Source organism: Sinohyriopsis cumingii, chromosome 13 (genome assembly GCF_028554795.1).
Source record: "Sinohyriopsis cumingii isolate HCF-2022 chromosome 13, ASM2855479v2, whole genome shotgun sequence".
Taxonomy (NCBI): Eukaryota; Metazoa; Mollusca; class Bivalvia; order Unionida; family Unionidae; genus Sinohyriopsis; species Sinohyriopsis cumingii.
In genome coordinates, this window is record NC_142973.1 from 79,969,738 (window position 1) to 79,984,151 (window position 14,414).

The window sequence follows — 14,414 nt, forward strand, 5'->3', positions numbered from 1 at the left end:
CATTGTTATTTCTTTGTCCTGAAACATGAGACCTCATCGTATCTGAGTTTTTGGCCAATTTTAGTTCTGACTCACGAGACATGACAGCAGCTATGACATTTGCATTAATGTCCATTGTCAGAATGTTTAGTTGTCTGCTATAAACTATTTATTCGAATACAATTTGGAGTCCAAAAATGTTTAAGATTTTGAGTCATCTACATGCATGTATTTGAACCTTTCAGATCTGATTACTATTGATCTAATGTTTTTACCCTAGTATGCAAAGATGACTATTTTCTGAAGTATTTACCCTAGTATGCAAAGATTACTGTTGGTCTAAAGCATGTACCCTAGTATGCAAAGATTACTGTTGGTCTAAAGCATGTACCCTAGCATGCAAAGATTACTGTTGGTCTAAAGCATGTACCCTAGTATGCAAAGATTACTGTTGGTCTAAAGCATGTACCCTAGCATGCAAAGATTACTGTTAGTCTAAAGCATGTACCCTAGCATGCAAAGATTACTGTTAGTCTAAAGCATGTACCTTAGTATTCAAAGATTACTGTTGGTCTAAAGCATGTACCCTAGTATTCAAAGATTACTGTTGGTCTAAAGCATGTACCCTAGTATTCAAAGATTACTGTTGGTCTAAAGCATGTACCCTAGTATTCAAAGATTGCTATTGGCTTAACCCAGTCAGCATGATCTTGATTCTCTTCTCCAATGGTTAGTCATCACTTTCTGGCAGTGCATCTCAGCGTACTCTCTTTTTTATTTTTTTAATGCAGTTTATTCAAGAATGAATGATCATTTACTTTCAATAATTATTTTCCTTTTTTCTCTTATTTCCTGGTCATAATTCCTTTTAATTGTGACCAATACCTCAGAAATCCATCCTTCCAAGTTAAATTTTAGCTACTCAAAAGGTAAAAGTTGTTTGCCCACATAGGGTGGACACTGAAAAGAGTGATCTCCCCTTTGAGATAGGGAGATTGGCAGTAAATACCATCCATACTTTAGTACTTGGAAGCACTTGTTTATAGATCTTGCCAAAATCATGTTAAGTGTTATTTTTCACATACATGTACTTTTAAAAAGTTAGTGGATTTTTTCCACATAAGGGAAATATACATAGTTCCAATTATTTCTCTTGTTTTGTGTTCAACAAAGTTTTCTGACTTGATTACTGCAACAACTTCATTATACAACTTTTTGTTATATCTGCCATGGTTACCATTAACATTGTTATAACTCTGTGGTCTTAACAGAATGAAGCAAAAACCAACCCGTTTTGTAAAACTTAATTTATTTCTCAAAGATATAAGATTAAAATTTTGGAGGAACTTGCAGTATTATGAATTAAATCCAAAACAATCCATAAAGCTCAAAACATGTCTATAAGAAATGAGTATTCTGAATGAATTCCAGGTCATTGAATGTGCTGATGTGCCAACTGTCTTGATGTGTTAAAATGACATTGTCAGGAACTCCTTTGAATAATTTCAAAATAATCCCAGAATATTTTTGTCCAGAGTCAATGAACACTTTATAATTCCAGTATATATGCCAAATGTTTCCTGTCAAATTATGTCTAAATACAACATTATAAACATCTGCAGAACAAAGGAAATGAGAATCACTTAGTTTCCCACTTCTATATTCTTATATACACCCATACAGCTGTACAATACAATACTTACCTACTCTACCTATGTTGCAATATTTCCTGCATTACATTTTTCACAATGCCTCGTCACAATGGAAAGTACATGACTCTATAATCTAATGCGAAATCACCCCAAAATTGTACACAAGTTCATTATTACAATTACTTTTAAAATTTGTAAACACCTATGTATAGCTCATATGCAAACAACAGAGATGCGCCAAAGTGAAGGACACAATACAGATATACATAACATCACCCCTCATAAAGAAAAAGACATGTATGTAATAAAGCTTTCTTTTACATATTAGTCAAACTTAAAACATCGAGTGATGTTATCAAACAGTAAGTGCTATCATCGAAAAAATACAGAACAATAAACTACTGTAGTCCATTGATTAAAATCCGTCAGCCAGTTGGAACTGTAGCTTATGGATATTGCCTTAGTTTATGAAGCAAATGTCCCAGTCCAAATGAGTGGATGATTTTCTGAAATTTATATTACAGTTTACATCTAAACCAAGTTTGGGAAACAACAAAATTGCAATTATATCTAACCTGCAAATATAAATAATGACTGCGTATTGCCTCAAGTGTAGAAGTAAAACAGAAAACAAAAATTAAACTATGGAAAAAACTAAACATAACAGACAAATGCTTAAAAGTATATGTGCTACCTGTGGCAGAAGAGAGTATGTTTCTAAAACAAAAAACTAAACTGAGTGACTCACTACCTGGAGGAGTGGCAATAATTTTTTATGTTATTTTAGTCGACAATTAAGTTATAATAAAAATGCAAAGCATTTCATACAAATGTAAAACGGACTGTGATCTGTGTATAGAGCAGGATAAAATAACTTACTGTCAGTGTTGTAATCAAGAAGCTCTAATCAGATCCGGCTTAGATATTCACAAGTTAATTGGCAAATTACCGGAGTCCAGCCGTGGATGGCCATTGCCTTGTCACAGGTATACTGGTCCTTGGAACCAGCTCGATAAACAACTTGATCAAAATGACAAATCAATTCCAGAAGAACTGTATAATTAGGTTGATGACATTGCAATGCGTCATGACATAGGTTACCGTGACAACGAAAATGATAAATCTGGTTGTCATTGTATTATGCTTGATGAGCTAAGAGATATGCATCTTCAAGGCGGCCTGTTTCACAAGCTACGAGAGCGAATTCATTGTAAACTAGTTAAAGGTATTATAGGAACAAAATATGAACTTGGCATTGAGACAATGCCGCTTGGAAAGCCCCGACTTGGTAAGGCACATCCGCCACAGCCCCACTGGGAGATGTACTTTCATATGAACTTCACAAAACCAAAAAAAGAAAGGTTGCCTCGACGAAAAGTTGTCGCAAATACAGTTGAGGACATTTGGGCCGATATGTCGAATGTTGCTAAGTACCACGACAACAAAAGATACGTGATGAACGCAAATGATATTTGTAGTAAATGCCCATTTAGTGGGCATGTCACAGATAAAACAGGAAAAACTATAAATAATGCGTTAGAGATATTTTAATCAACACAGAAAGAAAAACAAATAAAATGTGGACTAATCACGGAGCGGAGATTTTTACATAATCACTTCGAGCAGTTTCTATAACAAAATGTCCTCTTCAGATATATCACAGGAAATGAAGGAAAACGTGTCAACGTCGAGAGATTTAATCGCATGTCAAAAAAAAAAGATCTGTAAGCAACTCACAGCTTAAAACACTTACAGATATGTTGATGATCTGCGAAAGATTTTATCGGATTACAATAACACTAAACATAAAACACTTGGAATGTCGCCCAACGAAGCAGTTTAAAATCCAATACTGGTGAATGCTAATATGTACCGAAGACAAGTTTAAAGTCTGTGATCGTGTTAGAATTTCGTACATGAAGAAAGCATTCGAAAAAGGATTCACTCCAGACTGGTCCGAGGAAGTATTTGTTGTGCCTAAAATTTTAACAACAATGCTCGTAACTTACAAACTAAAAGAATTATCAGGAGAAGAAATTACTGGAAGTTTCTACGAACAGGCCCTGCTTTGAAAAGAGCAGGATACATTCGTCATCGAGCCAGTAATAGCAAGAAAAGGTAAGCTAAGTTTCGTTACATGGAGAGGTTATGGTAACAGTTTTAATAGCTGAATACCAACTAGTAATAAAAAATCAATGATCAGATCGTGTGATGCATAGTATCAGGTGACCCAGTCATTGTAAATCTTTTCGTACTTCAAAAGAATAGACATACAGTTTGGTTGCCTGCATAATGCTATAAATTGTTGTCTTCGAATTGTTGTTAGTGCCACTAGTGCTCGCACACTCCCATCAGGTTAAACAAATCTTAACGAGCAGAAAATCAAATTTTATATTTTTGGACGACAATAAACTTCCAGCTGTCCACGATTCTTGAACGGCTTTAACAACTCACGGAATATCTGATACTCCGAGATAGTAAAATTAAACTTTTTAAAAATAATTTTAGCGAGGTGATATTTTATATTGTACCGTGCTTTTGCTGCGACATAAACTTGTTCGTCTTGAGGTATTATACCTGGTTTATCAACAAATTTATCCTCGACGACAAGAAATGGATACCTCTCTAGGTCAAACTTGATACTGTTAACAGTTTTAGTTTCTCAGAATCCTGATACTATTCACACCCGAAGTGCTTGCATTCTACAGTATCACGATCGATATCAGAATCCAGATGTAATTCACACTCGAAGAGCTTGCACTCTACAGTATCACGATCGATATCAGAATCCTGATACTATTCACACTCGAAGTGCTTGCACTCTACAGTATCACGATCGATATCAGAATCCTGATACTATTCACACCCGAAGTGCTTGCATTCTACAGTATCACGATCGATATCAGAATCCTGATTCTATTCACACTCGAAGTGCTTGCATTCTACAGTATCACGATCGATATCAGAACCCTGATACTATTCACACTCGAAGTGCTTGCACTCTACAGTATCACGATCGATATCAGAATCCTGATGCAATTCACACTCGAAGTGCTTGCACTCTACAGTATCACGATCGATATCAGAATCCTGATGCAATTCACACTCGAAGTGCTTACACTCTACAGTATACGATCGATATCAGAATCCTGATTCTATTCACACTCGAAGTGCTTGCATTCTACAGTATCACGATCGATATCAAAATCCTGATACTATTCACACTCGAAGTGCTTGCACTCTACAGTATCACGATCGATATCAGAATCCTGATGCAATTCACACTCAAAGTGCTTACACTCTACAGTATCACGATCGATATCAAAATCCTGATGCAATTCACACTCAAAGTGCTTACACTCTACAGTATCACGATCGATATCAAAATCCTGATACTATTCACACTCGAAGTGCTTGCACTCTACAGGATCACGATCGATATCAGAGTAAAGGTCTGACAATCTTTTCGAGAACAACCTAGTTGTTTGAGACATCTTATACATAGAACTTTTACCTAATTACTGTAATAAAATGCCGGACGAAATAAGACGCATCGTTAGAGCTAAATTCTTAAATACGAATCTGCTACTCACGCTGTCAAGCTATTTATGAGCAATGAAGAAAAATAAAACAACAGAAAACCAAAATATGTAAATTACATCGTCAATTACGATTCTAACTCGGCGTTTAATGTGTTACTGACAGATTTTGAGGTATCAGAACTTGAGAAATATAAAAAAAAAATATTTGTTCGATATGACAGGGATACTGTAATGAATTGGACTCACTGTTGAAATCTCATAAAATTTCTAATGAGCAATGGAAAAAAAAACAGCGGAACAAACATGTAAATGTTATCGTTAAATACAGTCTTTACTCGGCGTTTAATGTATTACTGACAGATTCTGAGGTATCAGAACTTGAGAAATATAAAAAATATTTGTTCCAAAATGAGAGGGATACTGTTATGAAGTTGGTTTACTTTTGAAATCTCACAAAATTTCTAATGATAAATCTGTAAACACGATTTTGTCAGCTATAATAAACATATTTCGCGGCGACAGCAACGTTATAGAGGAACGGGAAAAAATAATGTTTTCTTACTCAGCAATGCTGATGTCGATACCACAAGATCCTGGTCGAATAAGATAAGGAATTTTTAAACAAAACTATTGATTTCTGTCGGACATGCAACGACGTCGTACAAGTATTTTATATAGCTGGTGATTCATAACAAAAGACGATTCTATCCCCACTTGTTTTTGAAAAGGCTGATTGTGTGGTATCATCAGCGACCAACGTTACTGACACTGAGTCAATGTTAAAGTGTTTTGCTGCTGATGATATTAAAAGGAATAATATTTCTTTACCTGTGATAAGAGTTAGTTGCTATGACAGGTCTGGCAGGTTTTTTAAGATTACTAATACCTCCTTTTGCCACATCTAATACTTTCTTGGTATGCAACAAGGTCTAAATTCTCAAGTCGATCGTTCGTTTTAATATCATTAAGATGATCAATAACAAGACCTTTAGGAATAAGATCATGAAATACCTCGAATACAAATGGTGCTCTTTATAACAAACATGATCAATTTGTGTAATTCGAATCGTCACCTGCAAGTAACCAGCATTATTAATATTTCCAGCAATGGTTTTCCTTTTAACATTCCTGACAATGCCTCTCAGTCGTTGCCCTGGTACAGATCATAAACAGGATGTGATTGAAACTCGTCTTGCAATGACAAGTTGGCGATGTTATTGTCCGTTTCCTGATCATTCTCTTGATAGACTCGCATCACATCCCCATTGGAATCTCAGCAAAGAACAATGTAAGAATAAATTCGTGTGAGCTCATTTTAGCGTAATCAGTATCATCGTCACGTTTTGTTAGAACTGAATAACCAACTGTAGTTCTAATTCCAAACGAAGCTTTAGTTTTCAGATTAATCACTACTACCAGCATATTTCCTGCATAGCAGTTGTACTTCTGGTGAACGTAGAATATCTCCTGCTCACTAACTGTTGATATAAGTCCACTATGCATGCTTTTTCTCGTCTTATAATAATAACAATTTTGTTTCTATAATTGAAATTTTCGTATCTTACTGTTAGATAAAAGTAAAATAACAGATTTAGCGATGTTGAAATTGAGTATATCGCAAAGAAAAGTTTATTCTCAACTGTATATGCCGGGTTCAATAACAGCTGGATATTTGATAATAACATTTTACTAGTTAATTTCTCAGCCACAAATTCTATTAATAATTAAATCTGAGTTTGCCGCGCACAATAGTCTAAAAGTAATAGTTCAGTTTCTCAGTTTAATATTCAGATTTCTAAGCTAAACAGCAATTCGGGGATTCAAGAATCTCAATAATATCAACGCGAGGAATTTTCTGACCCTTATATCACATCAAAATCTCGTCGAAGTTGAACTGGGACAGATTTGATATCGTTGCCAGATGATGTTTCAGGAAATATGGAAAAAGAATCGATGAGCACACATTGTCCGGATCAGACTGGAGATTTGATAAAATGACAGAAATATTATTTCACACCATGAATTATCGTCAAGAATGTAAATATAACAAATAACGACGACAGATGCTTTCAATGGTCTTTATAATCAGCGTTATTTCCAGCACGAGATCATCCTTATCGACTATCGGATTATATTTGTTATGTTAACACTGTAAACTTTCGCGAGATTTACTTTCCTGTTGCTGAGAATCAAATTTGAAAATTTGAAAATGAAATAATCTCCTGTTAACAGGAGGTGGTAACGTGTTTGGTGTCGATGATGATTCACAAAAGATATATACTATATATATCAGTGACCGAGCATCACAAACATTAATAAATGTATTGTTTTATAATAAATCATTACGCGTGGATCAAGAACTTTAAAGTGCTAGTCGGAAGTTAGTACAACAAGCATAAGGAAAAGAAATATTTCTGTGTCAGATGCTTACACGGCTGTAAGTCTCAGCTGGTTCTCGATCGTCATCGCGAATATCGCTCTGACGTGCAGCGGCTATATATGCCTGGCGAAGACGAAAATATATTACAATTTACAAATTACAGACATAAAATGAAGGTGCACTTTCTTATTTAAGCGGATTTTGGGTCTAATTTACTTTGCAGTGCTGGAAGCATAACATAACCCTGATAAATCTTCGACAGGAAAAATCAAGAACATATCCCTTGCCGAGTGTGCTTATAAAGTTGTCTATGCTGCTGATAAAAGTTTATGAAAATCAAAAACAAAACAAAAATATATATAAAAAATTACGTGGAATGGATCCTGCTGTTTGACTTCTGAAAAATATTATCAACGAGATTGATTTTATCCTGATATTACCCGCTAAGACAGCAGGAATGAAACAGCTGACAATAAAACAAGAAACTGAATATGCTGCAGCAAACATATGTCACATTTGCAAACGGACTCTTAATCAAGAACGAGTAAAGATCATTGTCATATTACTGGAAAGCATCGCGGTCCAGCACATGATAAATATATTTTAAAATATACCGCACCAGATTTCGTTCCTGTTCTCTTTCACAAATTTCAGAGGATAAGATTCTCATATTATATTTGATGCGTTAATCAATAAGGATATCAGAAAGCGACTTAAAATTAACAACAACAATACAATACAATGTATTTCTTATAGCACTGAAAAGTACATGTCAGTTACACTCAGCAAGTTAAGATTTATTGATAGTTTTCCGATTATTGTAGCATCGTTGGATGAGCTTGTAAAAGGCTGCGGAAAGTTTGATAATCTGACTGAGCATTTCGGTGACAAGTCATGCTTGTTAACACGAAAACGAATTTTCCCTTAAGAGTATCTTGATAATTGGGAGGAATTTGATGAAACAAGTTTACCTGACAAAGATAACTTTCATTCTCGGTTAAATCTTTAAAGTGTTAATGAAGATGATTATGTTTGTGCTAAATCGATGTGGGACTGGTTCGGCTGTGACTTGTATCTTATCACATATGTGTTGTTGCTCGGAGATATATTTGAAAATGTAAGATATATCAGCGATCATAACTTCGGACTCGACCCAGCCTGGTATTATTCTGCACCGGGGCTAAGCCGGGATGCATTACTGAAACATAACAAAATAAAACTGGAGTTGTTGACAGACACGGACATGTTCTGTTTCATCGAGAGTGGAATCAGTGTCATAACAAAATAGTATGCAAAGGCTAATTGGTGGTTTTAGATGGATCGGTAAAAAACAGTGTTTGTGATGAAACTGATAAAACTATACCGGATGATACCTGTTATATTATTAAAGTTGATCTTGAATATCCTGTTGAGCTGCACGATAAACATTATGACTATCCGTTTTCTTCAGAGTCGAGGTTGATAGATCACAGTTTATCACCTGATGAACAGAGAAATTATTTGCAGGGTCAATCTATCTCAAACATCTATGTTGTTCATAAACTAGTTCCTAATCTGCTTGACAAACGGAGATACGTTTTACATTAAAAAATATAAGAAAATTTCATCGAGTTTTAAAATTTAAATCAGTCATATTTGATGAAAGATTATATCGACGTTAATACTAGCCGAACAGTAGTTTACAAATCGGAATTAGAAAAAAAAATTTTTCAAGCTCATGAATAACAAAGTGTTTGGCAAGACTATGGAAAATATCAGATAGAGAGTCAATATCGAGATCGTTAATAACGTGAAACGTTGTAATAAACTTGTTGCATCTGATGATTTTCTCAGTATGAAAATATTTAATGAAAATATAGTAACCGTTCATAAAACTTGAAAAAGCCAGTTTATGTCGGTATGGCAATACTTGAGAGATCGAAGGCGCCAATGTACTGGTTTACTACCTTCTATTAAGGTTAAATGACCTGATGCAGAAGTGTTATTTACAGATACTGACTAGCTAATGTACAAGATAGAATCTGATGGTATCAAGAGTTTTACGATAGCAGAGATATATTTGATCTTTCAGAATATCCGGGGAAAAACAGCGAATTTCACTATGACAATAACAAAAAAGTAATAGGAAAATTTAAACATGAGACAAACTTTGTTCCTGTCATAGAGTTCATCGGATTGCACAGTAAGATGTACTGTCTAAATCTAGCTGATAATAAAGTTTTTAAAAAAAAAAAGAAAAAACAAGCCAAAGGAATCGAAAGAACTGTAGTCGGTAAGGTGATATGATTCGATAATTACAAGGCTAGATGGATTTTCTGGTTGTGTTGAGATCATGGCAATAAGATAAAATTTTCATAGAATTTAGACTGATGCTAACATAAAATCTGGTCTGTGTAATTTTAATGACAAGCAATACTGTTCTGATGACATTAATACATTCGCGTTAGGATATAAAAAGTCTGATAGCATTGATTTTATCAAGGTGGATTTTTAGATTGTTTATTACAGTAAAATTGTATGTGAGTGTCAAAATATGTGGTACAATTTTTCTGTGAATGTCAAATATAGGAATACTAAAATTGTGTGTGAAATATAAAATAAAAACAGCAGTGGTCTTCTATAAGGGGATTGTTTCTGAACCAACCTTACTTTGCCTGACGACGATGATGATTTTCTTGATAGTTTCTCGAGTTAGGTAATTGACTAAGAAATCGTTGCTTCGACAGAATCTTTTCGTATTTCTTTTGCTAGCTTGGAGTCTATGGGTAAGATTGTCTGGTAGTCCTAATATAAAACACTACTGCGATGCGTTGCAAGAGCGGTGCTCCAACAATACCAGAGATTCATTAACTCACAGCTACAGTAACTTTAACGAAAACAAGCAACATGGCGGCAGTGGGGTCGTATGTAAGATGTGCTGCAGGAGGACTTTTGCAATCAAATCTGACGTTTAAGAAAAATTGTGTTCGCTTTCTGACGAATCGCTTGCAAGATCCAAGGTGAGTCAGTATAAGGCATTTAAACTCGCTTGCCAAGTTTTTGGGGACAACAACTCGGTACAAAAGTTCAAGGCCACTGAGAACGTCCTATCATTATCAAGCCAAGGTAGCAACAAAATATTATTTGTCCAGATATATAAAGTACATCAAAATGGAATGTTTTGTGAATAATTTGAGTATGCAAAATTATATATATATATATAAACTCCTCTTGATGATTTCTTCTAAGATAATTCACTGAAACGATTAAGGGTTATTGATATGCACAATTTAGTAGTCAGTCAACGAAAGACGCATCACATATTTTTGCTTTGGTTCTACGCCAAAACAACAATACATATGATACGTCTTACATTGTATGATTAAATTCAGTACACGTGGGTGGGGATGGTACTTTGAAGAAATGGCTAAAAAGTATGGTAATATTGATGTCTTATTTCTTTCAGTTAAGTGTTGTGCACTATTAACTTTAGCGGTATGTAATAGTATAACTTAACAAAACAATTCCATATCTTTTTGTCCACAGAGTTTGATGCAGTGTACAGCAGTATGGAGCATGTATGTAATCGAAATTAAATGTAACATGCAACTGACACTTATGAATAATCCATTTAGTGTCAAAGAGAGTTGGATTTTGAATAAACTTGTAGAAATTGAACTTGAGTTTTTTTGTTGTTGCACATACTGTTTGCAGATAGGGATGACAGTAGCCTGGAGTGCTGTATTATCGTGGTACTTAATGTTCTTAACGGTACATATTAAAACTGTTTTGCTGTTGCTGCTTACTTATTATTTATAAAGTTTCAATGACTTTCCCTCTTTCTTTTCCTAAAAGAATGCTTTGTCAATCGAAGCTCACAAATGTAAATATAACAGCATATGGTGACTGACCCAGATTAACGTACCATGGGGGAACAATTCTATATTATCGCAGTATTTGCCTAACTTACGTATGGTAGCATGCAGGTATTATAATAAATATAAAATACCACTTACCTATGAAAGAAATGTTCACGCTGGTACTGGCATAATATTTCCAAAATAAATTTAAGGATCCAATAATAAAATCAAACACACATATGTAATTGAACTGTAATTCCATGAATAACAAAATTACAAATTAAAAGCAATTATTATTTGACTTCATATGAATTTTAAATGCAATGTGGGCAACGAAATGTGAATATATAACAACTATTATTAATATTATTATTGAAATATTACTGATTTCAAGAACGTTTAACTGTTATTATATTCATATATATGTATGAGAAGTATGATCATAAGCAACATTTTGTAAATTTTGGTCCATATTGGCTACCATGAAATGAAATTGCAACCTTAACTTTGTAAGGACATGTATTACAAGCAGTATATGACCTATACTCATCAAACATCAGACAATACACTGAATATATTTCATAATCAAAGCCACTGCTGGTATAGCAAGTTTGACTGGAGTTTTCTATATGATGATAAACGTAAATGAATGCACTTTACAAAAAAGTGATGTTAATTTTTTTTTCATTTTAAAATTATAAAAAATGTAGATATATTAGAGGATATTGTGCTGTACGATATTTGTGTCCTTACTGGCTACAGCTTTACATATGTAAACAACTGCTAGATGGCACGTGTCCAGAATTAATCGGAAAATCTCGTTTGCCTCGATAGTATAGAGCCTGCTATGATACAGCATTGGAGTATATGAAATAAACTGGAAGAGATAACAGTGTGAAATAAACTTACAGAGGTGACCGTATGAAATAAACGGGGCTGAAAAACACTTCATTTTCTGGAAAAGTCTATATTTAAATCAAGTAATGAGATTATAAAATGTATCTTCATTTTTATACTAAATTTATTTTAAAAATGTTTCACTTTTGCAGTGATATTTTTGAGGTTAGACTTATATTTTTACAGTGTATGACTGTGGTTTTAAATTCTAATAAGGTAAGTGTTTAATCTTGTTTGGACAACTTAAGTATTGCAACTAGATGTATGCAAGGTTGCATCATCTGCAAACAAATCTGTTTATTAATAAAAGAAACAAGACGGAAAGGGCCAAAGAAAGCCTTGATGGACTCCTGAATTAAGAATAATGATAGTTTTTACATTAATATCACCAATGGTTATATGTTTAGACATTCATTTCTGGCTCAGTCTAAACCAGTTGAAAGAAGAATTATCAACTTGTAAAATTTAACTTTTTCAGCAGAATCTCATGATCAATTGTAGCAAAAGCTTTCTTGAAATCAGTAAAAACAATCCCAGTCAAATAACCATTATCCATTTCTTGCAGCCAGGTATCAATTAATTTGGGAGTCATGTCTAGCATTAGTTATACTTTCTAAATCATGATTTTGCTTTATGAAATAGAAAGTAAGTTTTAAAAAAATTGATAGATCTTTTGTACTTCCTTTTCAGATAAGTATCTTAGGATATATATATATATATATATATATATATATATATATATATATATATTGAAGTGCTGCTGATCTAATCTCCAGCAATGGCTGCCTTGATGGCCATCTTAAAAATATGTTTATGGCCATTTCTCAGCAATGGATGGTCTTACTGACATGAGGTTTTCGTAGAAACACTATTATAACAATATATGGCTTATTCTGAATGAACATAGTATTCATCTGACCTCCTGTATGACACTATAGATCTTGATAATCTTGCAGTCTCCACTCCTCGTGTATGAATGGTGTTGTTGTCAAGAGGGTTTCACTAAAACACTTTATGCTTATTTAATTGGCTTTTAATGGAAATGGTGCAGATCAGCATGTCTGCACATTTGTGGAAGAATTTGAAAACCAGATCTAAGTGGCCTTGGAGTCAAATCCAAGGTTATTGCTTGCATTTTTAGTATTTGTTGTTTACGAATGCGGTTAATGTACATATAAAGTACATTTTGACCAGACTTTTAAATTAGTTTCATTCCAATTGACCAGTTGATTGTCAGCACTTGGACATCGATTTTAAAATTAAAGGTCTTGACTGATTTTTAGCTGTTCTAGTTTGTGAACATGATGACACAAAAGAGTATGAACTGATTTATTTTTAAGAACGATTTTATGGGTATATCTGAAGAATAACATGAATGGTGCCACTTAAATAATTTGGGGTGTTTTTTTTTCCCCCATCAGATATTAATTATAGATTTAAACAGACATAGCATGTTGGTATGTATTGAAATTGACCAATCCATGATATCAGGTTCAAGGTCAGTGGCTATGACAAAGAGTTTTGTACTGCAGTTGCAGATACCCTGTTAATGTGTTAACTATGAAATGTAAGAAATTAAATCTGTTTTGGCGTGTTGGAGTTTCTTGTGAATACCATAGATATTTCAGTAATCAGCAGTTAAGGAAAATAAAAGAACAGAAGAAATGGTATATCTTGGATTCCAGGGAATTCATTTTTGGTCATTTGATCATCAGTTTCTATGAGGAGACTTGTGTCACATCAGTGGGGATTTTCATTAATGCAATAATAATAATAATAAAGGGGAAATCTGCAATAGCATGATTTTCTATAATACAAAAATGTGATATAATAATACCAAAATGTAATATAACACAGTCGCTTAATGGCTCCCAGTCCTTTGTTCACCTGCCTCTGACACCAAGTGAGCTTATGTTATGGCCCTGCATCTGACGTGCATCATCCATTGTCATCCATCCAGTATATGGCCATCAGTGATTGCTTGTTACCTCTCTGGAGCCCATGGTTATGATCTGATTTGATCAAACTTGGAATTTGGTCTTGTGTCTTCAAAATCTTGGATGGTTTTGATAATGAGTGAGATCCACAAATATTAATGAGGGGAGTTTACATCTAGTTCACTGAC

The 14,414-nt window shown here is 34.1% G+C and overlaps 1 protein-coding gene across 1 annotated transcript in view; it reads left to right on the forward strand.

The window, feature by feature from the left end:
• The first annotated feature begins 10,415 nt into the window (after positions 1–10,415).
• LOC149785885 (serine hydrolase BPHL-like) overlaps positions 10,416–14,414 on the forward strand; it is a 35,521-nt gene continuing 31,522 nt past the window's right edge. The window contains exon 1 of the mRNA XM_089979876.1: positions 10,416–10,552. Coding sequence (XP_089836002.1) covers positions 10,440–10,552 — 113 coding nt within the window. The 5' untranslated portion in view covers positions 10,416–10,439. The remainder of the gene's footprint in view (positions 10,553–14,414) is intronic.